Here is a 24509-nt window from a genome sequence, read left to right on the forward strand (position 1 = left end):
CCGCCTCCGGAGGGGGCGTGGCTACGGTGGTGGGCTCCAGCGCGGGCCACTGACGCGCCGGCGGCCGCGAGTCACGTGGGGCGCGGGGCGGGGCCTAGGGCAGCGGCCTGAGCGGTGGACCGCAGCGAGGCAGCCGGCTCCGGCGGGTCCCAGCCATGGGCGGCGAGGACTACTACCTGGAGCTGTGCGAGCGGCCGGTGCAGTTCGAGAAGGCGAACCCGGTCAACTGCGTGTTCTTCGACGAGGCCAACAAGCAGGTGAGCGAGCGGTGCCCGCAGCGAGGCCCCGCGCCGGGACGCTCACCGTCGCCCTACCCGCGCGCTGCGCGCAAGGATTTAGCGCCGAGTGCCCGGTGTTTTGTACGGGAGCAAAGACGGGTGTGCAAGTGCATGGGTGGTGCCAGAGTGCGAGCTGGCTTTCAGGTGGTCAGTCTCAGGGTCTAGCGTGCTCTTGCACGGTGCCCTATTTTGCTCACTTCTTTCTCCTTAAATTCGTCTAAGCACCTACCTAGGAATATACCCTGTTAGTTTGTTCAGATGACTCAAGGGGTGGTGCGGTAGACACGATCCCTGAAAGGTTGAGTCTAGGTCTTTACAAAGCTCTGACCATTAACGTTGCCTCTTCTTCCTTAGGTTTTTGCTGTTCGATCGGGTGGAGCTACTGGCGTGGTCGTTAAAGGCCCCGATGATAGGAATCCCATCTCTTTTAGGTAATTTGCTCTTTTCAGAATAGTATCCACATGTAAACACTGGGGATTTTCTGATTCAGAAAGTTGAATCACTTTGTTTTGCCCTCCTCTAAGCAGCCTGGGGTGGAATCCTGTGTGTAGGAAAAAGCAGTGGGCATCTGCGGGCGCAGTTTGGGAACGACAGAACAACTGTCGGAGTGAAATGTGGCAATCAGGATTGCCCAGGGCACCTACTTCCTGGTACTTGAAGTTACCGACATGCACTCATTTCTGCTGTGCTGGGCCTGGGGACTCAGTTTCTCATTTATCCCAGGTCTTCCTAGAGTGCTGGGTGGAGGAAAATCCAGTCTTCCTCATGTAATGGGGAAGAACCAGGGTTCTCACTGAGGTTAAAGTGACAGACAGGCTGTCCCACTTTACATACGCTGAGTGTGATTGACTGTAGCGGCCCCTTTCACTTTCACAAGTGCCTCAGTTGGCTACACAATCCCGTCAGTAGCAAAGAGAAAGTATTTTGTAGGGCCTCAGTTCAGTGGTGGCACAGGCCTCTAACCCCAGCCCTCTGGGAAGCTAAGAGAGGTAGTTTGCAGGTTACCGGCCAGTCTGCACGGCATGGCAAGACCCTGTTAAAAAAAAAAAAATCACTTTTAACATGTGTCAACTGTTTGAAATAGAAAACAGCTGATGTCGTTTTGTTTTTTTGGTCCTTGTTCGGCACACACCGTCAGTGAAGGCTTTGAATCAGCCCCTTCCGGAACTTGGACTTAATGTAGGCAGGAAGAGGTTCAGCAAATACTGTTTGCCACCATAAACTCTGTGCTAGAGCTCTGGTGAGAACATGGGAACACTTAAGGGATGCAGCTTTGACCTTGAGATGGGGTTGAGCAAGGCTTTCAGGTAGGAAGGGAGTGATTTCTGGTTGGAGACCAGACCATGAGCAGAGACGTGGTGTTTGGGGGACTCTAGGTCAGGGTATCTGTAGGGAAGGAGGCATGGAGAAGGTGTGCATTCCCCATGGGATTAGGACTTTTCCTTCATGGTGAAAATCTGTCAGGTCGGGTGTGGTGAGGTCACCTCAGTGTTTGGAAACACCGTATGTCTGTGCTCCTGATGCTGTTGGGAGCAGAGACAACAGTAACTCTGAGAGACAGTGTTAGTTCAGCTATGTGTTGCCAAAAATCCAAGGGGCTCTGAGGTACAGACTGATAGCAGCATGGGAAGTTAGTGGGTGAGATGCACCAGTGAGACATGGAAAAGTGAGAGGGATCCGCCTAGCATGCTACACTTCAGGATTCTGAGGAGCTTGAGGGGTTGGTAGGCCGCAGCCTTTAACTTGTATATGCGTGAATGCATTTTTTTCTCGTGTTTTGAGACGCAGTCTCTTTGGCATATTAGCATGGCAAGTGACCCTTAGGGGCCTGCTTCTCTTTGTCTCTCTAGCACTGGAATTGCAATGCCATAGTGTCTAGATTTTTTTACATGGGTTCACACTCTGGAGATCACACTCAGGTCTCTGTGAGCCAACTGAACCCAAACATTGTGGGGGTTTTTTTGTTTGTTTTTTTAATGGCTCTATTGAGTTATAATAGGCTCACAGTATGTTGCACACTTACTATATAGTGAGCTATTTATACACCCAGGAAACCATCACTATAATCATGATAATGAGTGCATCTATCCCCCAGGGTATCCAGCAGTTCTCAGGTGACGTGTGTGTGACCTTGGCTCTCCAGCCACTTGGCTATGTCCTCTGTTCATTTCACCAGCCGGTTGTTGCCAGTAGATTCTGTTCACAGCTTCAGAAATGCAATTCTAACATTAGACTACAGCTTGCTGCTTCCCAAAGAGTTACATGGCTTTTTGTCAATAGCAACAAGAGCTAGAATTCAGGGCAGTTTCTCTCTGAACCTGTTCTTTCTTGTTTCAGAATGGACGACAGAGGCGAAGTGAAGTGCATTAAGTTTTCTCTGGAAAATAAGATACTGGCTGTGCAGAGGACCTCGAAGACAGTGGTAAGGCAGCTGAAAGCAGCGCCAGAACATTAGACGCATGCTTGAAAGAGACAGGTTGTTTCCTCACCTGAGGGATCCAGTGATGTGGGGCTGGGGAGATCGTTTGTAGACGAGAAAGACCGATGAGTGGATGAATGAGCTTACCATCTGTATTCGTGACATAAAATGCTGAGTTTTATCGTGACGTTTTCATACCTGTGTATTATGTTCCATGCTCATGTTCTGTCCCATTACCTTCTCCTGGTTCCTCTCCTCCTGGTCCCCCTCCTCTTTCCAAGTAGTTTCTTTTCTACACATAAATACTTGATTTGTTATTTTTATGTGTGTGGATGTTTTGCCTGTATGTATGTCTGTGCACCATGTATGTGCAGTGACCAAGGAGCTCAGAAGAGGGCATAGGATCCCCTGGGACTGGAGCTGCAGGTGGGTATTAGCTGCCATGTAGGTGGTAGGAATTCAGTCTGGCCCTGGAGCAGCCAGTGCGTGTAACTGTTGAACCATCTCTCCTGCCTCTATTTATTTATTTATTTTTAAGTAATCTGGATTGTCCTGCATCTTTGTGTTGCTTGCTAACTGGCAACATGGATTATGCCAGGTCTGTTTTTGACTGCTTGGTGAATTAATCTTACTCAGGTCACTTTATCAGCTGGTGTTTCTTGCTGGATTGGGTAGGAACAGGTAGATAAACACAGTTGGAGCAGCTTGCTGGCACGTCATCCCTTGGAAAGCATCACCGTTGTGCGTCTTGGGATGGGATGCAGTGGTAATTTAGCCTAGCACAAAGGAGGTCCTGCGTTTGCTCCTAGCATCACATTAATCAGTTCATCAGTGTTGTTCATTCAGTTCACTGCTGTCGTCTGTAAAGTAGTGAAGAAGCCACTGCGAAGATAAGTAGACTGATGTGTTATCTAATTATTCTTTATCAATAAGAAGTCAGGAGTCAGATATTGGGGTAAGCACCTGAATGATCAGAGAAGTGACCTCCTATCTCTCTGTTCCTCCATCCAAAGGGTTGAGATCCTCTCTCAGCCCTGTCTTACTGCTTCCTGTCTCCTATCTGTCCTCAATCCTCCAAAACCTCTATGGTTAATTTTGGTCAGCTAGTTGCTAGCTCTGCCCTCTCCAAGCAAGCTTAATTGTCAGAATGAGATCAAAATATCACACACGAGCAGACTCCTATACCTGCTGCTGCTTTAGTATTGCATTTGCAGGAAGCCTGGGGAAGCTGGGACATTTCCCCGATGTCACCCATCTGAGGACCTTCTTCCTTCTCTGCCCTTCCCTGTCCACCCCTCCTTCCTTCCCTCCCTCCCTCTTTCCTTTGCCTCCTTCTCTCTCTCCTTCTCTCTCTCCTCCCTCCCCATTTCTCTCTAACAAGTCCTCCTTTTATGACTCAGGTTGGCCTGGAACTTACTACATAGCCCAAGTTGGTGTTGAACTTAGAGCAATCCTCCAGCCTCAGCTTCTTGTGTGCTGAAATCCTAGATGTGGGCTGCCATACCTGACTTGAGGAATGAATTTTAAAAGTCTGTTCATGAATCCCAACTGAGTATTTGGATGGACTCTTTAGTTGACTGATGTCTTAGGGTTTCTATTGCTGTGACGAGACACCAGGACCACAACAACTCTAGTAAAGGAAAACATTCAATTGGGCTGGCTTACAATTGCAGAGGTTTAGTCCATTATCATCACGGTGGGATATAGTGGCATGCAGACAGACATGGTGCTGGAGAAGGAGCTGAGAGTTCTACATCTTGATCTGCAGGCAGCAGAAGCAACTGTGTGTCACACTAAGTGTAGCTTGAACAAAGGAGACCTCAAAGCTCACTCCCACAGTGACATACTTCTTCCAACAGGTCACGCCTATTCCAACAAAGCCACGTCTCTTAATAGTGCCACTTCTTCTGGGTGCCATTTTCTTTCAGACCACTACAGTGGATAACTTGGTGTTGCTGACAGTTGACCATAATTGGTCTTTATGTCTTTTGTCTGTGGTTGTTTGTTTGGCTATTTCCTTTTATTATCTATCTGTCTGTCTGTCTGTCTGTCTATCTGTCTATCTATCTATCTATCTATCTATCTATCTATCTATCTATCTATCTATCTGAGTCAGGGTTTCTCTGTGTAGCCCTGGCTGTCCTGGAACTCACTCTGTAGACGAAGCTGGTGTGGAACTCACAGAGCTCTACCTGCCTCTCTCTCCTGAGTGCTGGGATTAAAGGAGTACGTCACCACTGCCCAACATGAGCTATTTTCTAATCATTTTAAAAATCTGTCAGAGCTGGACGGTGGTGGTGCACGCCTTTAATCCCAGCAATTGGGAGGCAGAGGCAGGCAGATCTCTGAGTTTGAGGCTAGCCTGGTCTACAGAGGGAGTTCCAAGACAGGTTCCAAAACTATACAAAGAAACCCTGTCTTGAAAAGCCAAAAAACAACAACAACAACAACAAAATCTGTTTGTCAGGCATAGTGGCTCACACTTTTAAATCCCTCCCAGCACTCAGAAGGCAGAGGCAGGCAGATCTCTGTGAGTTCCAGGACAGCTAGGGCTGTATAGTGAGAACCTGTCTCAAAACAAAACAAAAACATTTGTCCATTTTATCTCATAGTAGGCTGTTTTATCTAAAATTGTCCCTGTGTGTTTTTCTGTCTTTCAGGACTTTTGTAATTTTATTCCTGATAACTCTCAGCTGGAATACACCCAAGAGTGCAAGGTACAGGGGTGGGGGTGGGGCCTCGTTCCTCACCCGCTGCTTCCACTGTGGGCTGTGTGTGGAGACCTGTGGGTCGGGTGGTGGAGGCACAAGCTGGGAATCCCTGTCTGGGGGGCTGTCTAGGTTGGTGATGAGCTGCAGAGGTCAGCTGGGGGGTCTAGCTTGGCTGGCGGACAGTGTCCCCCTTTTGGAAATTCTGTCTCTTCAGCTATGAAGTGGAAGCGTAGATGGGTGAAGAGGTTCCCCTCAGCGCTGTCTGGGCTTCCTCACTGCCTCCTGCCTCCTGTGTCTCAGGCCTGGGACCCGCCAGGGCCTTCCTGTGATGGTCTTGGAGTGTTCTTTCCTTGACATGTCTCCTTCCCATGTCCTTACACTTTCTGTAGGCATAGACTAGTCTCTGAATTAGATTAGCAGGGTATTGTAAATGAGGCCGGAGGGAGCTCCTGGGGCAGCTGGGAGATTGACCAGAGCTGTCAGTAGATGGGAGTAACAACTTTGGCATCTAGGTTCTTGGTAAGTGGCACTCAAGATGGGGTCTGTATCCATGGGAGGAGCCTCCACCACTTAGCCAAGCTCCTCCCAGCCCTTCAGGTGCTCTAAGTATGAAACAGTTCCTTGTCTGAGCCCTGCTGTGCCTGTCTGCCCTCGGGCCACCCAGTCTGGTCTCAGGCTGCTGGAACTCATCTTGGTCTGTGTTCACTGCATAACTTCAGGCCCTTGTATTATTGTGATGGCTGGGGGAGTGTCTACAGTGTGAAAGGCAGAAGTTGGAGTTCCTGTGCTCTGGGTGTTATCTTTATAAAACTCAGGCTTCCTCCTCTGTGCAGCAGAGTTGAAGGAATTAAGATTCAGAATCTTGGGTTAGGGCAAAGATCGGGGAAGCTGTGTTTAAAATGAATCCCAGCATGTGGTAGGGTGAGACCGCATCCTGAGTTCTAGGCTGCCCAGGCTGCAGAGACCAAGGCCAGCCTCTGTTATGATAGTGAGATCTTGTTGGAGTGGGGGCGGGGGTTGTGGCTGTTAATGAGTAACCATTCTGAGAAACTCATTCATGAGTGACAGTGACAGCTGAGGCCTTGAGCTTTGGATTAGAGTTGTGCAGCTTTTCTTGTATGTGTGGTATAAGTATACAAGCGTGTGTAGGGATGCATGCCCTCACAGGTCAGTGGAGGATGTGGTGTGTCCTGTGTTGTGGATATTTTGATTGCACTCTGACACTCCGGAGACTGCCAGTAAAGTTTACCTTGAGTCAGAGGGCAGAGCCAGCTACTAGCTGACCAGAATTAGCCACAGAGGTTTTGGAGGACCCAGGACGTATATAGAGAGACACAGGAAGCAGTAGGGAGGGGTTTAGAAAGATTTGCGGCCCTTTTGGATCAAGGAAGGAGAGAGAGAAGGTCGGTGGTCGCCTTTCCACTGCTTCTCTGATCAGTCAGGTTTTTACCCCAGTATCTGACTCCCGAGTTCCCTTCAGTCCTGCTCTGTGCTCTCCATCTTAGACCCTTGGGGCAGGTCTACTGACCTGGCCAGTGGCCAGCCAACCCAAGAGCCCTCCTGTCTCTGCTCCCCCCACCCCAGCACTAGGGTTGTGGCCACTCTTGGTGATTTGTGTGGGTGCTGGGATTTGAACCCAAGTCCTTGAGCTTGTGCAGCAGACGCCTTACTCACAGAGTAAGTTAGTTCTTTTTTATTTTGGAGATAGTCTCATGTAGCTCAGACTGGCCTCCAGCTTAAAATGTAGCCGTGGATGGCCTTGACTTCCCAGTTCTCCTGCCTTGACCTCCTAGGTGCTGGGGTTACAGGCATGTGCAGCCGCAGCCAGCTAAAAACATTCTTTCTATAATTCTCCCAGACCAAGAATGCCAACATCCTGGGATTCTGCTGGACCAGCTCTACGGAAATTGTCTTCATAACAGACCAAGGCATTGAATTTTACCAGGTACTGTCTCGGTTGTGAGGTTTGCTAGAGAAAGCAAGGTTGGACCCGGGGGTTCTAGAGCCAGCCTAGCCTCTCGATCGAGGAGGCGCTGTACAGAGAGCAAAAAGTTGCATAGTCCCCAGAAGTGACTGTCGGCAGCAGTTTGCACACTCCGGTGCTCTTCTTCTGTACACATCATCATCATCATCGTCTTTTGCAAAGGGGGCCTCTTGCGTGGACACCTCTGCAGCCTACCTTTTTCTTGCACAGCTGTATGCTTTGGCGGTTGTTCCCAGATTTTGTTCTGAGAACAGTTCTGCTCTGAATGATTTGCCCTTTGTCTTGCCACTTCCTGTTACAGGATGTCTAGCTCAATTTCACTGTTTTATCCTTACAGTTAGAAAGTTCAGTGAGCCTGCTCACGTGTTTCTTCATGGGTAAAGCAGTACTTGGAATTGAGTAGCAGTGTGGGAATCTCTTCCGTGCACTGCTGCTGGCCTTGGATCTCATTGGTTTGTAGACAGTTGCCATTTCAGAGAGAGAGAGAGTCTCACTGTCCTCCTAGGACAGCGGTGCTCAACCTGTAGCTGAAAACTTTTAGCTACATCAGCCTGTGGGTTACAACCCCTTCGGGGTCAAACAGTCCTTTCACGGGTCACCTAAGACCATCAGAAAACACAGATATTTACATTAAGATTCATAACAGTTGCAAAATTACAGTTATGAAGTAGCAACAAAAATAATTGTATGGTCGGGGTCAGCACACATGAGGAACTGTGTTAACGGGTCACAGCTTAGGAAGGTTTGTCTGTGTAACAGCTCTGCTGTCCTGGAACCTGCTTTATAGACAGGCGACATTGAACTCACAGAGATCCACCTGCTTTTGCCTCCCAAGTGCTGGGATTAAAGGTGTGTGCAACCGCCTCCTACCTTCAGCCTGCAATCTTATTGATGTAACGAAAGGAGTGTAAATTAGAATTGGTGGAGACAATGTGCCCAGTGTAAGTGGCATGTGAGACGCTCATGCCATGGTCTTTGCTCTAGGCCTGCCAACGTGAGCATTTAGGGGTGCCAACATGCGCACTGGAAAGTTTAAACCGGTAAACGGAGAAGGGGAAGCCTGGGTGTGCTGTCCACAGGCCGACAGGGGGCTCCCCGCAGTCCCCTCTCTCTCTCTTTGAGACAGGGTTTCTTTGTATAGCTCTGGCTATGCTGGAACTCACTGTAGACCAGGCTGGTGTCAAACTCACAGAGATCCACCTGCCTCTGCTTCCCCAGTGCTGGGATCAAAGGTCCACCACCGCCACACAGCCCCCCACAGTCGTCTTTAAAAATCTGTCTGTGTTCAGTGGTTAAGAGCACTTGTTGTTCTTCAGGAACATAGTGGGTCACAACCATCTGTAACTCCAGTGCCAGCGTATTCAAAACCCTCTTCTGACTTTCATGGGCACCAAACATACACATGGTCCACATACATGTGTGTAGGCAAAACATTTGTTACACATAAAACAAAACAACTCTGAAAAAAGTCTGTTCTCTCTAGTGAGCAAGTGTGTGTCATAGGTCTTCGGGTGTTAACACAGGTTAGGTCTGATGAGATGGGTCAGCACTTGCCACCCAGGCCTGATGATCTGAGTTGGATCCCTGAACCCCTTGTGTAAGGAGCAAACTGTCTCCCAGAAGTTATCTTCTGACCTCCATGTACACGGTATGACATACCCATGTCTATACACACGGAATAGTGAAAAAGAAGTAGATTCAAAAGGAAACCTCCAGCATGCTTCTTGTGGCTTCCAGTGTGTGCTATCCTGTCATAGTGCACATGTGTGGGGGTCAGAGGGCACCTCTGGAAAGTTTATTTCCTTCCACCTTTCCGTGGGTTCTAGGATCAGATTTATGTCAGGTGGCAGGTGCCTTTACCTTCTGAGCCGTCCTTCTGGCCCCAGACACACTCTTAGGAGGCTTGGATGACGAGGTTCATGCTCATGGCCTTGCTGTCCTTCATGGTCCTTTGGCATGTTGCTGGGTGAGTCTGTGCAGTGTTCTTAGTGTGTAGGAGTATGAAGAGAACATTAGATGAGACTGTAAGGCGCTGCAGCACTTGGAAGCGGTCCTGTGGACAGCGGGGTTAGCAAAGGAGTCTAGCTGGGCCCCAGAGCCAGGTGGAGTGCAGATGGAGCCTGGTGGCTCCTGGAAAGGTGGCGGACTCTGCCTGGGTCTGGGGACTGCTTCACTTTGACTATCTGCTTAATGAAAACCCACAGTTCCTCTCTTTAGTGCATGGTGCCTGAGTGCATGGCGGCTCGGCCATGGCGGTAACTGCCTGAGTGTGTGGCGGCTCGGCCACGGCTGTAACTGCCTGAGTGTGTGGCGGCTCGGCCACGGCTGTAACTGCCTGAGTGTGTGGAGGCTCGGCCACGGCTGTAACTGCCTGAGTGTGTGGCGGCTCGGCCACGGCGGTAACTGCCTGAGTGTGTGGCGGCTCGGCCACGGCGGTAACTGCCTGAGTGTGTGGCGGCTCAGCCACGGCAGTAACTGCCTGAGTGTGTGGCGGCTCGGCCACGGCGGTAACTGCCTGAGTGTGTGGCGGCTCGGCCACGGCAGTAACTGCCTGAGTGTGTGGCGGCTCGGCCACGGCGGTAACTGCCTGAGTGTGTGGCGGCTCAGCCACGGCAGTAACTGCCTGAGTGTGTGGCGGCTCGGCCACGGCGGTAACTGCCTGAGTGTGTGGCGGCTCGGCCACGGCGGTAACTGCCTGAGTGTGTGGCGGCTCGGCCACGGCGGTAACTGCCTGAGTGTGTGGCGGCTCGGCCACGGCGGTAACTGCCTGAGTGTGTGGCGGCTCGGCCACGGCGGTAACTGCCTGAGTGTGTGGCGGCTCGGCCACGGCGGTAACTGCCTGAGTGTGTGGCGGCTCAGCCACGGCAGTAACTGCCTGAGTGTGTGGCGGCTCGGCCACGGCGGTAACTGCCTGAGTGTGTGGCGGCTCGGCCACGGCGGTAACTGCCTGAGTGTGTGGAGGCTCAGCCACGGCGGTAACTGCCTGAGTGTGTGGCGGCTCAGCCACGGCAGTAACTGCCTGAGTGTGTGGCGGCTCAGCCACGGCAGTAACTGCCTGAGTGTGTGGCGGCTCGGCCACGGCTGTAACTGCCTGAGTGTGTGGCGGCTCGGCCACGGGGTAACTGCCATCCCACCATTCCCACCCTCTGTCAGCCTGAGGTTCTCATCTGTTGTTCTGTGCAGTCTCTCAGGTGTAGTGAAGAGCCTTGGACAGCACAGGCCACATGGTGCCGTAATAAACAGAGGTCACAGTTACTGTGTGACCCGTCAGCTGGATTTCCTTGTTTTGCTGTTTGGTGGTGCTGGGGTTGAACTGGAGCCTCATGCATGCTCTTCAAGCTCTCTACCACTTGGGTCCGTTGCTAGCCCTCAGTGGGCTTTGTGCTCTTCATTTACCTAATTTGTTGTAGCCGTCTTTTAATGTGAAGATTCATTTCTTGACCTTCGTCGCAGGTGTTACCTGAAAAACGAAGTCTCAAACTCCTGAAGAGCCACAACATCAATGTGAACTGGTACATGTACTGTCCGGAGAGCGCCGTGATCCTGCTGTCCACCACAGTCCTTGAGAATGTTTTGCAGCCTTTTTATTTTAGGGTAAGAGTGAGTCCCAGGCCCCTTAAGATAATTCCTGTCCCCTTCCCTAACCCGGAAATGAACCCCGTCCTCAACATGAACCTTGCATCTCAAACCGCTAGAGGGCGCGCTTCACCTCCCGGCCAGTTCCAAGAATGGCTGGTTCCCTGGAGGAGGATCAGAAGGACAGTGTGTGTCTTCATTGAGTTACTGTAGAGCGAACTAAAGCATGGAAGGAGTGTTGAAAACTTTCCTAAACTTTCCCCTAAACAGGCTGGCACCATGTCGAAGCTTCCCAAGTTTGAGATTGAATTACCAGCTGCACCGAAGTCAACCAAACTTAGCCTTTCAGAACGAGACATCGCAATGGCGACCATGTACGTCTGTCTTCAGAAGGTTCCTTTTTGTGATTGTCTCTAGTGACCTTAGTAATGAGGGTGTGTTAGGAGCTCACAGTAAAAGGACCCCTACAACAAATATCAAGGACTTCCCTTTTTTGGTTTCGTACTTGAATTAGTAAGTACAGAAAAACCTAAGGTCTTTTGACACTTTTTAAAAAGGTTTATTTTTATGTGTGTGCTTTAACTGTATGTATGCATACGCACCATGTGTGTGCAGTGCCCACAGAGCCCAGAGGAGGGCGTCAAGTTCCCTAGAAGGGGAGTAACAGTAAGCTGTCCTGTGGGTGCTGGGAATTGAACCTGGGTCCTTTGGAGAAATAGCAAATGCTCTTTTTTTTTTTTTTTCCCCTGAGACAGGGTTTCTCTGTAGCTTTGCACCTTTCCTGGAACTCACTTTGGAGACCAGGCTGGCCTCGAACTCACAGAGCTCCGCCTGGCTCTGCCTCCCGAGTGCTGGGATTAAAGGCGTGCGCCACCACCGCCAGGCAGCAAATGCTCTTAACTGCTGAACCATCTTTCCAGCCCTGGCATTTTCTTTGGATTATACTAGTTTATCACCTAAGGATGATTTTTTTACCTCTTGTCTGACACAATGGGAATATTGAAACAATTTCAATGAAACATTCAAACAATTAAATAGGTTTGCCTTAGAATTTTTTTTTTTTTTAAAGATTTATTTGCCGGGCGGTGGTGGCGCACGCCTTTAATCCCAGCACTCGGGAGGCAGAGCCAGGTGGATCTATGTGAGTTCGAGGCCAGCCTGGGCTACCAAGTGAGTTCCAGGAAAAGGCGCAAAGCTACACAGAGAAACCCTGTCTCGAAAAAAAAAAAAAAAAAAAAGATTTATTTATTTATTATGTATACAGTGTTCTGTTTGCATGTATGCCTGCAGGCCAGAAGAGGGAGCCAGATCTCCTTACAGATGGTTGTGAGCCACCATGTGGGTGCTGGGAATTGAACTCAGGACCTCTGGAAGAACAGCCAGTGTTCTTAACCTCTGAGCCATCTCTCCAGCCCATGAATTTTTAAAAGTTCTATTAATTAAAGCTTAACAAGAATTTTTTAAGCTAATATACAAATGTTCAAAATATAATTTTTTTTGTTTTTTTGTTTTTCAAGACAGGGTTTCTCTGTGTAGCCCTAGTTGTCCTGGATTTTACTTTGTAGACCAGGTTGGCCTTGAGCTCACAGAGATTCACCTGCCTCGGGATGTGTGCCACTACTGCTTGGCCCTCAAAATATAATTTTTAAAACTCTAACAAACATGGAATGGAATTTTATATGTAGTAAATTACATAATTGCTTGGAAATTCAGATATCTCAAGTTTTAAGTTTCATACTGAAAATGTTAAGCAAAAATGAAATCAATACAGAGAAACATTTCCTACCCCTACATTTCTGCTTCAGCAGTCCTCACAATTTTGCTCCAGGACCTGAGGATGTGACTTAGTACCTAGCATGCTCAAGATTCTGAGATTTATCCCCAGTCCCAAAAAACAAATTCTAAATCATTTCCAACTCTTCTCTGAGTTTCCCAACAACTTTTTAAAAATTATGATTATTTTTAGTAGAATGTGCTTCCTCCTTTTCCTTTCTGAGAGCAGAGCAGTGAGCGCAGTCCTGGCTGCGATGCTGGGACTTGTCTGTCCCTTTGGTCTCTTTTTGTGTCACCGTGGCAGGCCCAGCCCTGAGCTCATGGCAGGGATGGAAGTGCACATTCTAGAGCTACTCACAGCAGCGTCCACAGGTGACATCTACCGTGAAGAGTGACTATCCTGTCCTTTTGCTATGGGACATGTCCTCATTCTATGAAAGAAAACAGAAAGCCAGAAGTAAAATAAGCATTGCTTGTCATGACTGCTGGCCTGTATTCCTTCCGATTGGAATTCAGTGCTTGGCTTTGTGTCTTTCTTCCAGAAGACCTTCATGAAGCGTATGTGGAGGAATTCTATTACCCCTTAAAGACAGGGGCTTATATAGGCTAGGCTGGGCCAGAACTTGTTATATAGTCAGGATGACCTTGAACTTCGCATCCTCCTGAGTGTCAACATTATGAGCTAAGCCATACCCAGTTTATGCCTTATTGGGGTTCAAACCCAGAGTTCTGTGTAGCTAGCCAAGGCTCACTTTACCAACCAAGCTACATCCTCAGCTTGGGGAGGAAGGCCTTTCAGATGGCCAGATATGACTCGTGTGCCTCCATCTCTGCTTAGATACGGGCAACTTTACGTCCTGTTCCTGCGGCATCATTCTCGGACCTCCAATAGTACGGGAGCGGAGGTGGTGTTGTATCATCTCCCACGGTATGTCTGGGGCCTCGTGTCCTCTTCCCTCTTGGATCTGAAAACTGAACTCAGGCTTGCTGACCTCCAGCCTCAACTTCTGTGCTGTCTTACAGAGAGGGCGCATGTAAAAAGATGCACATACTGAAGTTGAACAGGACGGGAAAGTTCGCTCTGAATGTAGTAGACAACCTGGTCGTCGTCCACCATCAGGACACAGAGGTGAGTCTCCTGGAGGAGGCTCTTTTTCCAGACAGCGTTTCTCTGTGTAGCTCTGGCTGTCCTGGAACTCGCTCTGTAGACCAGGCTGAACTTGAACTCAGAGATCTGCTTGTTGCCCCCACCACCAGCAGCAGCAGCAGCAGCCGCCGCCGCTTGTGCCGGGGCTCTTAATAGGCTTTGTGGGAACTGGCAAACCCAGACACGATAGCAAGAGTGCCTAAGCTCAAAGCAGTTAAACAGCCATCCCCAACAGTTTATTAAAAACGATTCAGTTTGGGGACACAGCTTGCCTAGTGCGTTCCGTCCCCTGATTAAAAGCCAGCTGTGATGGTATACACCTGTTACCCAGGACTTGGGCAGTAGAGGCAGGAGGGTCAGAAATTCAAGGTCTTCCTTAGCACTATAGTGAGTTTGAAGGCAGCCTGAGCTACAGGAGACCCTGTCTCAAAAAGAACCGAGGAGGTTAGGAACTTGGAGAATGTATTTGATCTGATCTTTGGAACTCTTACTCAGTTGAGCCAGCTGGGCTGGGACTTTGCTTCAGCTCCCTGGTGTCACATGAGTCTGTGGCCTTTGTCGAGCATGTGGGTGTGGATAACAGTATTCGACGGTGTTGGGCCCATCAGTCTGCAACAGGTCTCTCTAAATGTCTAGCTGAGCACCCGGTATCAGGCAAACCTCACCTCCCCTTGCTTTCTGGGGGTCACGCTGCTCTGTCTTGTGAAAAGGCTCTGCCTGTCTCTCTACGACCTTTCAAGGAAGCAGGCCCTAGGTGAGGAAGTGTTTGTGAAAGTGGTAAGATTGGAAAGAGTTGTCCCCTCTGAGTGCGAGCCGGGCTGGGGTGGGCGCACGCAGAGGCGTCCACACTGGCAACCTGTGATGCTGCCCTTCCCTCCTCTAGACATCCGTGATATTTGACATCAAGTTACGGGGAGAGTTCGATGGCACTGTTACTTTCCATCATCCTGTGCTTCCAGCCCGATCAATTCAACCTTACCAGATCCCCGCGGCAGGTGAGAGCAATCCTGTGAGGTGTCAGGGCTGTCTCTTCCCCACTGGGCCATAGTCTGGCTGGAATCGTCAGGGGTCATGTTCAGAATGAGACCAGGAAAACAGACTCCCAGATCTGCGTCATTTTTCAGAGGGGTGTTTGCTTTGGGGTGCTGGGGATTGAACCCAAGACCTTATGCTTGCTAGGCAAATGTTCTACCACTGAGCTCCATCTCCAGCCAGTTTGTTCTATTTTACAAAAAGATACCTACTCCTGCTGCTTCTCTAAGCTGACATTTATTTTGAGAAGCAATTTATACAATAAATGAATCTTCCTTGGAGGAAGTAGTTTTCCTTCCTCAGGCTTCTCTAGAAGCCTGCAGTCTGCATCCTTGTCTCTCTCTTTTCTTCGAGACAGGGTGTCTCTTGTGTAGCCCTGGCTGTCCTGGATCTCGACCTGTAGACCAGGCTGGCCTAGAACTCATAGAGATCCGCCTGCCTCTGCCTCCGGGTGCTGGGATTAAAGGTGTGTGCCACCACTCCTGGCGGCCCTGTAGCCTTTTAATCTTGATAAGCCCTTAACCCTTCGTTTCCCTGGTTCTGTAACCCTAGAATTAAACTCAGCTGATTGTGGCTGTTATTGCAACAGGGTCACATGCCCTTCTATTTTTAACGTTCTGTGTTAGAGGTTTTTTTTTAGATTTCCTTTTTTATTTTTGTGTGCTTATGTGCATCTGAATTTGTCTATGAGCATATGTGTATGGGTGCTGTCAGAAGCCAGAAGGTGCTGGATTTCTGGCAGTTCATGTGTCCCCAGGAAGCGGAAGAGGAAGTGTGTCAAAGCTTCCTTCACTGTGGTTGATTTTAAAGTTTATTTTTTTAATGTTTTATGGATTGAGTGTTTTTTCTGAGTGTATATGTTTGTACTGCATACATGTCTGGTGCCTGATGAGGCCAGATGAAGGTGTTGGATCCCCTGAAACTGGAGTTACACACAGTTGTCTACCCCAACATGGGTGCTGGGAACCAAACCCAGGTCCTTTGTCAGAGCAGCAAGCGCTCTTAACCACTGAGCCACCTGGCCAAACTCTTGTGCTGGGTTATAGTAGATACGGCCAGTGCTCACGTCACAGCTTACAGGTATGGTTCTCGAGTCAATTCTAGATCATTCCTCCTGCTCAGGTCAGGGAGGAAGTCAAGAGAGTAGCAGGTCAGGAGTTGAGAAAAGAACTAACCTCCTTAGGACGTGGTCTCTGATGTACTGTGTTTCCTTGGTTTTGAAGGAGACTGCAGTGAGTTCGCTGATTGACAACCCCAAGTCACCCCCAGTTTGGATCTCTGGTGGCTGTGTTTCCGTAGGAGACACACATGTCAGCTGGCATGTGGCACTTGCTTATCCTGTGATTTCCTTTTGGTCTTTGTAGAGACAGTTGAGAGCCAAGCTCTAGGAGGTAGATCGGCAAGCAGTCAGCATTTCGGCAGCTGGCCCAGCAAAAGGCAGAGGGAAGGAGGTGGCCATCAGGTACCCGTGAGCGCCAGGTGTCTGATGGCCTTAACGCCTCCCGTGTGCTTTCTGGCATCTGGCTCCCTGGATGATAATGTGACCAGTAAGGAGGAGGTGATGGCAAATGATTGACTGGGGAAAACTCTGGGCTCTGGTCCAGTAGTAAAGGATCAACAAAGAGGCTAATTCAGGTGGGAAAGGCTGATAGTAAGAGGTCAAGACTCCGTGGATTCCTGGGGTTCTAGGGAGTCTGGGCAGGTAGAGCCTGCCTCTCCTCAGTTTCCTGCTGGACCATGCGCCCTTAGAAAACCTGAGACTGCTGTCCCCCAGCGTGACTCGGGCTGCTTTTGAGAGCGGTGCTGGTTTTGTCCTGTTGAACAAGTGGCTTTTGTTTGACCGTGTTAATCACCTGGGTCTCTGAAGACTGACGTGCCCAGGCTCTGCACGGAGGCACAGCATAGGCAGCAGAGATTTCCTCTTCAGTCTGGCCGTCACGTGCTTTCCTGAAGCTTGTCTGCCTGGGCACGGCCCTCATCTGGTGGGTGGTGTGTTCAGAATGACCATCTTACCTAGCTGGTCACTGCCGGTCACATCTCACTAACACTGCCTTCTGACTCTATCTGGGTAATTGGTACAGAACTGGGAACACTGTTGATTCAAGAGCCCTCCCATTTCCCCAGGGTGCATAACACCCAGGCAGCAGAGCTGGTTGGGATGGGCCCGGTCATGTGAGAGTGGAAGGTGCTTTTAGGTGAGTTCTCTTATGCTAGACTGCTCAGTGCAGTGCAGTGGCAGTGGTGCCCATGCCTTCGTGATTAAACCACAAGCCATCGTCACTTGAACCGTCAGTGAATCTGGGTATTCCTTCGGAATCATCCAGGTCAGTTTCTTAGGGTTTAAATGTACACATTTAATGGTGATGTGTCATCTCTGGTTAAAACAAACCTGGTTAAGAGCTCTGCTGTACTTGCAGAGGACCTGGGTTTGGTTTCCAGCACCCACGTCGGGGTAGACAACTGTCTGTAACTCCAGTTTCTTCTGGCTTCGGCAGGAACCAGACATGTGTGTGGTGCACACATACACACTTGGGCAAAGCACTCATAAAACATTTAAAAAACAAACCTTAAAAATCAACCACAGTGAGGGAAGCTTTGACACACTTCCTCCTCTTAGGGACACATTTTCATGGATTAATGTAGCTGTAGCTGGCCGTCCCCCTGCTTCCCAGGTGTGTGAGACAGGACAGTCACCTCCTCCTCCTCCTCCTCTCTCGAGTCTGTTGTGACTCCTGCAGGGTCCCCTGCTGCCTGGTCACACCGGTGTTCTCAATTTCTAGGTCCTGCTGCTGTGACCAGCCAGTCTCCAGTTCCCTGTAAACTCTGTATCCTCACAAAGGCGGTGCCACTGAGCACGAAGGGCATGTGTCCCCACCCACTGCACACAGTCCTGGGAGCCAATCCGGGGGGGGGGGGGGGGGCCTTTTGTGGCCTTAGCATGTGGGGGCTGGGCTAAGGGAAACGGGCTTGTCTTTTGTTACCCTCTTTTCTTCCATTTGGAATTTCCTTTAACGAGTAGATTCTTCATCATGGATCGTCTTTCAACCAGACATCATTATCAGTGCCAGCCAAGGTAGGTCCGAGGGGCCATTGTCTGCATAGAAAAGCGTGTGCCGACCTCAGAGTGACTCTTTGAGATGACCCCTCCCTTCAGTCCTGAGAGTGGACTGCATTTCACCTTCCTGCATTTCCTCTGTAGGTTCTTTTTCTTTTCATGAGCATGTGTGATTCTCACAACTGAAGTGACTAAGAATGGCCAGTGCCTGTGGTATCCCCATGGCCATCACAAAGCCAGTCTCATCCCTAACCCACCTGCCCGTGCACTTCTGAGATGCTCCGTCCCTTGTCCTGTCTTGCTGGTCACGCCTCCTTCAGCCAGCCGTCTCTTCCTAGGTGGTCACCTGTGGCTCGGCATTTGAGAATGCTGAATCATCTTTAGTCCCTCCGAGGCTCTCCCAGTCTCCTCCTTGACATTCTTGGGGTGGGGGAGAGAGTTAGCCCAAATGTCACAGACACCCACTGCATGTAATGAATTCACTTCTCCTTACATTGACAACAGCTCCATCTTGGAAGCTGAGAAATTGGTCCCTCCAATTATTTTTGATGTGACATTCCTTTCTCCCATGGAACGCTGAGGAATGTGGCCCCAGCTTGCCTGTTAGTACATGCAGAGGCTGATGAGTGGAAGGAGTCTACTGAGTTTGTGGAGTTACCTGCTGTGCACCTGAGCCAGTACAGGAGAAAGTAAAGTACTCCGTGCGCAGTTGATGGCTGGGGCAAGGCACAGTGGAGGGAGTTGAGCTTGTCCTTGTCTCCATGGAGACAAACGTTGGTGTGACTCTGAATGCAGTTGTCATTCATGAAGATCAGCCCCTTTGCTGAGCTAGCGTGACTCTGTTCTTCCACAGTCAGCCACCTTCCTGAATGTCCTGGCGCCATGTTGGTTAGGAAGAGCTCTAGGGGCATTCTTTGTTGGCTTTGGCTCTGGCTTGCACTGTATTGCTGAACTTGCTGCTTCTTAACACCCAGGTTACCTCTGGAACCTCCAGGTGAAACTTCAGCCCATAGTGAATCTCTTGCCAGATAAAGGGAGGTTGATGGACTTTCTTCTCCAGAGGAAGGAGTGCAAGATGGTCATCCTGTCTGTCTGTTCACAGAGTAAGTGGACTCCTCTTTCCCACAGGTTTGTGGCTCCCTACCACCATCTTTCTTTGTTTTGGCTTTTCAAGACAAGCTTTCTCTGTGTAGCCCTGGCTGCCCGGATCTCACTTTGTAGACCAGGCTGGCCTGGAACTCGGAAGATCCCCTTGCCCCTGCCTCCTGAATGCTGGGATTGGAGGCGTGTGCCACCACGGCCCGGCTTCCCACCATCTTTAAAAAAAATTATACCAGTGTGGGTATGTGTATGGGCACATGCCATGGTACCCCGCTGGATGTCAGAGGGCAACTTAGGAAAATGTGCTCTCCCTTCTGGCACGGGGGTCCTGAGATTGAACTCAGGCAGTCAGGCCTGGTGGTGGGCGCTTACTGCCTGCTGGGCATCTCACCAGGGCCCCGCCCCACCTCTCATCTTTTGCTCTCAGGGCTACATGCCTGAAGGATGATTACCTAGCCCACCGGAAATACTGGGAAATACTAGTGCCTTGTAGACTTTGGCAGGAAGCAGCCAGCAGGCAGGTGGCTCCAGGTGAAGGCTGACGACACGGCCAGTGTCGTCCAGTGACACCTGTCTTGTTTCCTCTGGTCACTAAAAGGGGTCCTGACTGACTGCCAGGTGGCGGTTCTCTGAAACATTTCTTGCATTTTGAGATCACTTGTCACCATCACCTGAGATTCTGATCACAGTGGGTCTGACCGTGTACTGTCCTTTGCAGTGCTGGCCGAGTCAGACAGAGCCACGCTGCCGGTGATAGCCACCGTTTTTGATAAACTCAACCACGAGTATAAAAAGTACTTGGATGCTGAGCAGAGCTACACAATGGTAAGTCAGACTGGGGGGAGTCCCGCTGCCGCTGTACGATGTAGTTACACAGTGTAATGTCAGGTTCGATGCATGCAGGGCAAGGTGACAGTGGTGTACCCAGAGTCCCCACATGCTGCTGGCTTGAGGCTTCAACTCGGTACCTTCACTGTTTCTGCTTTTTAAAATCTGTTTGAGCTTATGTGTGGATGTGTTCTCAGTCTGCTTCTATTTTGTAGAAAGAAAATCAGCTTTGGCTTTGACCAGAGCCTGCACTTGGCAATTAGAGGTGTGATTTCCACTACGGGCTGTGCCTCCTTCCCTTACAATATAAGGTTATCTAGAGGGCAGTGTGGGCGAGCTGTGTCCAACATGCAACATGTATTTGTATGAACTCAAAAAGTAAATTTTAAAAGATTCTTTTTATTTCAGATAAGAAATCCTTTTTTAATTTTTTTAGACAGGGTCTGGAACTTACTATGTAGACCATGTTGGCCTTAAAGTCAGAGATCCACCTGTCTCCCAAGTGCTGGGATTAAAGGCATGTACCATCATACCTGGCCAAAATAATTTTTTTATTGATGAATCTGTTGACAATTTCATATATGTATGCAGCATATTGTTTCCTCTCACCCCTACCCTCTGTTACCTCCCTCCTCTCTGCAAGTGTCTTCCCCATTTGGATAGCTTTGTGACCCAGATTTTAACGAGGACTGTGAACACAGGTTTGAAAGTGTGCATGGGGCCTGGATCACCGCTGGGTGCACACCTCAAGGCCACGACTGCCTCTCCTCCAGATTCCACCAGTGCCAGTAGTTCAGCGGGGAGGGTTAGGGTCCTGTGAGCCCTCCCCAGACCCATGATTGACGGCTGACACAGCTATTGTGAGGTCATGTTTGGGATAGCTGTGTCAAGCTTTGTATATAGCATTTTGCAGCCCTTTCCCCATCTTCTGGCTTTTACATTCTCTTGCCTCTTCTGTGATGTTCTCTGAGCCTCAGAAAGGGCTGAGTGTTCAACAGTTGGTTGTCTGTCCTCAGCATCTTGAGCAGCCACATCTCGACAGCCACTCTGCATTCTGTCATTCACTGGCAGGGCCACAGAAAGGTTTATCTTAGGTTAGCAGAAAAGGATGTCCTAGGATCCTGCCACCATCAGTATCCTTGAGGCATTGGTTAAGTACTGGCACTGTGCATTCCAGTTAATAGACATCACATGTTCAGTGAAAGGCGGGGAGAATTAGTGTGGCGTATTACTAGGTACAACACCTAGTACTTCTGGTTTCTGAAGCAAGAGGTTTGGGACAGTAGGAGAGATTATTTCAAGGACGTGATTACCAACAGTGGACACTGCCTTGGTTATTGGAGGATAGTGGGTCTGATAGGCTGCCTCGATCATCTCTGTCCCTGTCCTGTGTCAGCCCTGTCAGGTTGTGTCCTTCTTCCTGTGGGTCCCACTGGTAGTATCTGGGATGGGAGTCAGTGGGTTTGAGTCCAGTGGCAGGCCCTGGGCTCTCCCACACTGTGGTCATGACGTGTGAAGAACAAACCATCTGTACTGGAGTTGAGCCTGCTCTCTAGGGACACACACAGCTGGAGCAGCTCTGCTCAGTCTTTGGGGAGCTCTGGCTCACCACTGAGTCCCCATTACACTGGGCTGTGACTGACCTAGCCGCCGGTGGTAGAAGTGTAGAGATGAGTGAGGCCCTGGATCCACTTGAAACTCCAGCACAGACCCAGTGCACGAGCCATCCTTTACTGTCTGGTAGAGCTCCATAAACGAGGGTGCAGCCGGCCAAGAGTAAAGAAGAAAATCAGGTCGGCCTCACGTCTTCAGAGGTTAGGAAACGTGACTGTGACTTGGGTTATTTAATTCTGATCTTGCACGAACCGTGGAGTGTTTGCCAGAGGACCAGTTTTGTCTGGCTTGTCAAGCGTCTTGCTCACATTTAATTTTTGCCTAGGAATTCAGTCTCGGTTAACTGTGATGGGTGCTGTTTCTGTGGAAGATGATTAAGGTCACCAGTTGTCTGTCTCACTTCAGGCCGTAGAAGCAGGGCAAAGCCGGAGCAACCCACCTCTGAAGAGGCCGGTGCGGACCCAAGCAGTGGTGGACCAGTCGGACGTGTACACACACGTGCTGTCGCCATGCGTGGAAAACAAGGTGTGTTATGGCTCCTGGCCTCCTGAGTGGGCTACTGTGCAGCAGCCCCAGGACTCACACTGCGTTTGAACTAGTGGGGTGGCGTTGGGAGGGCCGAGGCCGTCAGGTTGACTCTAACAGACTCAAGACATGCTCACCAGTGTGTACGGTCCACAAGGACTGTTTAACACCAGCCAAGCGGTGGGCTGCCTGCAGCTCCGGCAACTGACAAGACCCTCTTCCTCCCTAGGAGATGGCGCACAAGTTCGTGATAGCTGTGCTGATGGAATATATCCGTTCTCTGAACCAGTTTCAGATTCCAGTGCAGGTACTGTCCAAGGGGTATTTGCCAGAGCCAGACCCAGTGCAGAATTCTGGGTGACTTTAACATGGCAGTTGTTTGTAGTGGGACTGGAAACTTTGGTTGAGAACACTGTTAGAACTAGACTACAGCCTGGGAGTTCAGACTGTTGCAGTCCTCAGCCCGTCACAGCTGGGTGACTCGTTATGTCCTTGACCTTTCTTGTGTTTCTAGCATTACTTACATGAACTTGTCATCAAGACACTTGTCCAGCACAACCTCTTCTACATGCTCCATCAGTTTCTGCAGTACCACGTGCTCAGCGACTCCAAGCCTTTGGTCTGTACCGCGGGATCTCACTTCTGTAGTCACTGAAACCTTCCAGTGGTACCCTTTCAACTGAAGCCGTTGAAACCCTGTCTTCCAGGCCTGCCTGCTGCTGTCCCTGGAGAGCTTTTACCCGCCTGCCCACCAGCTGTCTCTGGACATGCTGAAGGTAACCTGGGCCACAGCCTGGGTGCTACCAGCATCCTTCCTGCGGCTGCCCTGACCTCCATCTTTCTCACTTCCAGAGACTCTCAACGGCAAACGATGAGATAGTAGAAGTTCTTCTATCCAAACACCAGGTGTTGGCTGCCCTAAGGTTCATCCGGGGCATTGGTGGCCATGACAACATTTCTGCACGCAAATTCTTAGACGCCGCAAAGCAGACTGATGACGTCATGCTCTTCTATACCATATTCCGCTTCTTTGAACAGCGAAACCAGCGTTTGCGAGGGAACCCTAACTTCACACCAGGTGAGGGAAGGCCCAGGGTGAACACAAACAGCAGGAGCCCACCTCACCCTGGGGTCTGTGATCGTAGATTCAGAATGCTGATGGATCTAACTACACTCAGGAGAGGAGTGTTTGGGGCTGAGGCATTCAGGATGGAATTCAGGCATCTCCGAGGAACCCTTAAGAAGAAAGTAGTGACCAAACAGAACACCAGGAAGGGCAAGCTGAGTCACTTGTCATGTTATATGTATGTTTGTAGGTGTATGTATATGAGTGACAGGTCAGCTGGCCGGGGCTGAGGGGCTGAGCTCTGCAGTAGAAGAGAGTGACAATGATCTCAGTGGAGGAGGAGGAGGAGGTATTTTATTAAAGAAAATAAGTTAAAACCCAGTACCCAACCCATGAGCTCTGTCTGCATTCCCTTCTCCCCTGCCCGTAAGCAGCTGCTGACTGATGGACATTCTCCCTACAGGAGAACACTGTGAAGAACACGTCGCCTTTTTCAAGCAGGTTTTTGGAGAACAAGCTCTGATGAGGCCTACGACTTTCTGAAGTCCCTGGATAGTTTTTTTTTTTAATATAAAAATGTACAAAGTTAATTTATTGCATTAATAAAGCTCTTTAAACTACAAAATGTTGTAATAAAGTACCTACAACATCCTCAAATGTTGCTAAAAATAAGCTATAGCACGTGTGGTGGCTCCTCCTGAAAGAGGAGCGCGCACGTAGAGAAGTGGCCACTGTCTCACGCTGGCAGTCATTGTCCTTCCTCTGCCCCAAGACAAGGGTTCTCTGCTGCAGGGCTGGCGACTGCCACCTTCAAACTTCATAATACTGCTTCACAAGTCACGAGAGCATTCCTGAGTGTAAAGTGGGTGGGGCTGCATCCGCTACAGCCGTGACACCGCCTAACCCTGGGAACCAGCATCAGCAGGGCCTTGGTGGGACAGCTGTCGCAGTAACCTTGACCTGGACAAAGTCACCAGAGCCTGCTACAAGGCTAAAAGTTGAGGAGCCGTTCTCGCTCTGTCCCTTTGTATCGCTCTTGAGTGGTTTGTCTTTTAGCTTTATTCACCGACGGTCCTGTATGAGACAAAGAAGTAGAAACAATCTCCTGGGCACCCAAGAAAGCCCTGGTTTTGTTGACTCCTCTATTGTTTGGTGTGCCAGAAGAGGGCATCCAATCCCCTGAGACTGGCGTTCTAGACAGTTGTGGGCTGTCATGTGGGTGCTGGGGATCAAACCTGGGTCCTCTGGAAGAGTGGCCGGTGCTCTTAACCACTGAGCCGTCTCTCCAGCCTCCAATTTTTCTATTTTAATGCTTCAACTTTCTAACAAAGCTGTAAGGCAAATGAGTCCTGTTCTCTTCAACCAGGGGTCATTTCTATGAGGGGATCACCAAGAGCAGC

General features: G+C 49.8%; 2 protein-coding genes across 2 annotated transcripts in view; one reads left to right on the plus strand and one right to left on the minus strand.

The window, feature by feature from the left end:
* Positions 1 to 84: 84 nt before the first annotated feature.
* Positions 85 to 23734, plus strand: Rmc1 (regulator of MON1-CCZ1). The gene is made up of 20 exons (XM_052741538.1): positions 85 to 257; positions 633 to 709; positions 2616 to 2700; positions 5358 to 5414; positions 7267 to 7353; positions 10846 to 10986; positions 11239 to 11342; positions 13580 to 13669; positions 13765 to 13870; positions 14772 to 14883; positions 17701 to 17745; positions 17940 to 17993; positions 18950 to 19078; positions 19795 to 19901; positions 21924 to 22043; positions 22273 to 22350; positions 22558 to 22662; positions 22751 to 22819; positions 22896 to 23121; positions 23573 to 23734. The coding sequence occupies exons 1-20, from the start codon at positions 156 to 158 to the stop codon at positions 23650 to 23652; spliced, it is 1974 nt and encodes a 657-aa protein (XP_052597498.1). The 5' UTR covers positions 85 to 155; the 3' UTR covers positions 23653 to 23734.
* The window catches only part of Npc1 (NPC intracellular cholesterol transporter 1), a 55817-nt gene continuing 54745 nt past the window's right edge, over positions 23438 to 24509 (minus strand). The window contains exon 25 of the mRNA XM_052741537.1: positions 23438 to 24183. Coding sequence (XP_052597497.1) covers positions 24101 to 24183 — 83 coding nt within the window. The 3' untranslated portion in view covers positions 23438 to 24100. The remainder of the gene's footprint in view (positions 24184 to 24509) is intronic.

The sequence above is a fragment of the Peromyscus californicus genome, unplaced genomic scaffold, assembly GCF_007827085.1.
Source record: "Peromyscus californicus insignis strain IS unplaced genomic scaffold, ASM782708v3 Scaffold_17__1_contigs__length_78620276, whole genome shotgun sequence".
NCBI classification, from domain to species: Eukaryota; Metazoa; Chordata; class Mammalia; order Rodentia; family Cricetidae; genus Peromyscus; species Peromyscus californicus.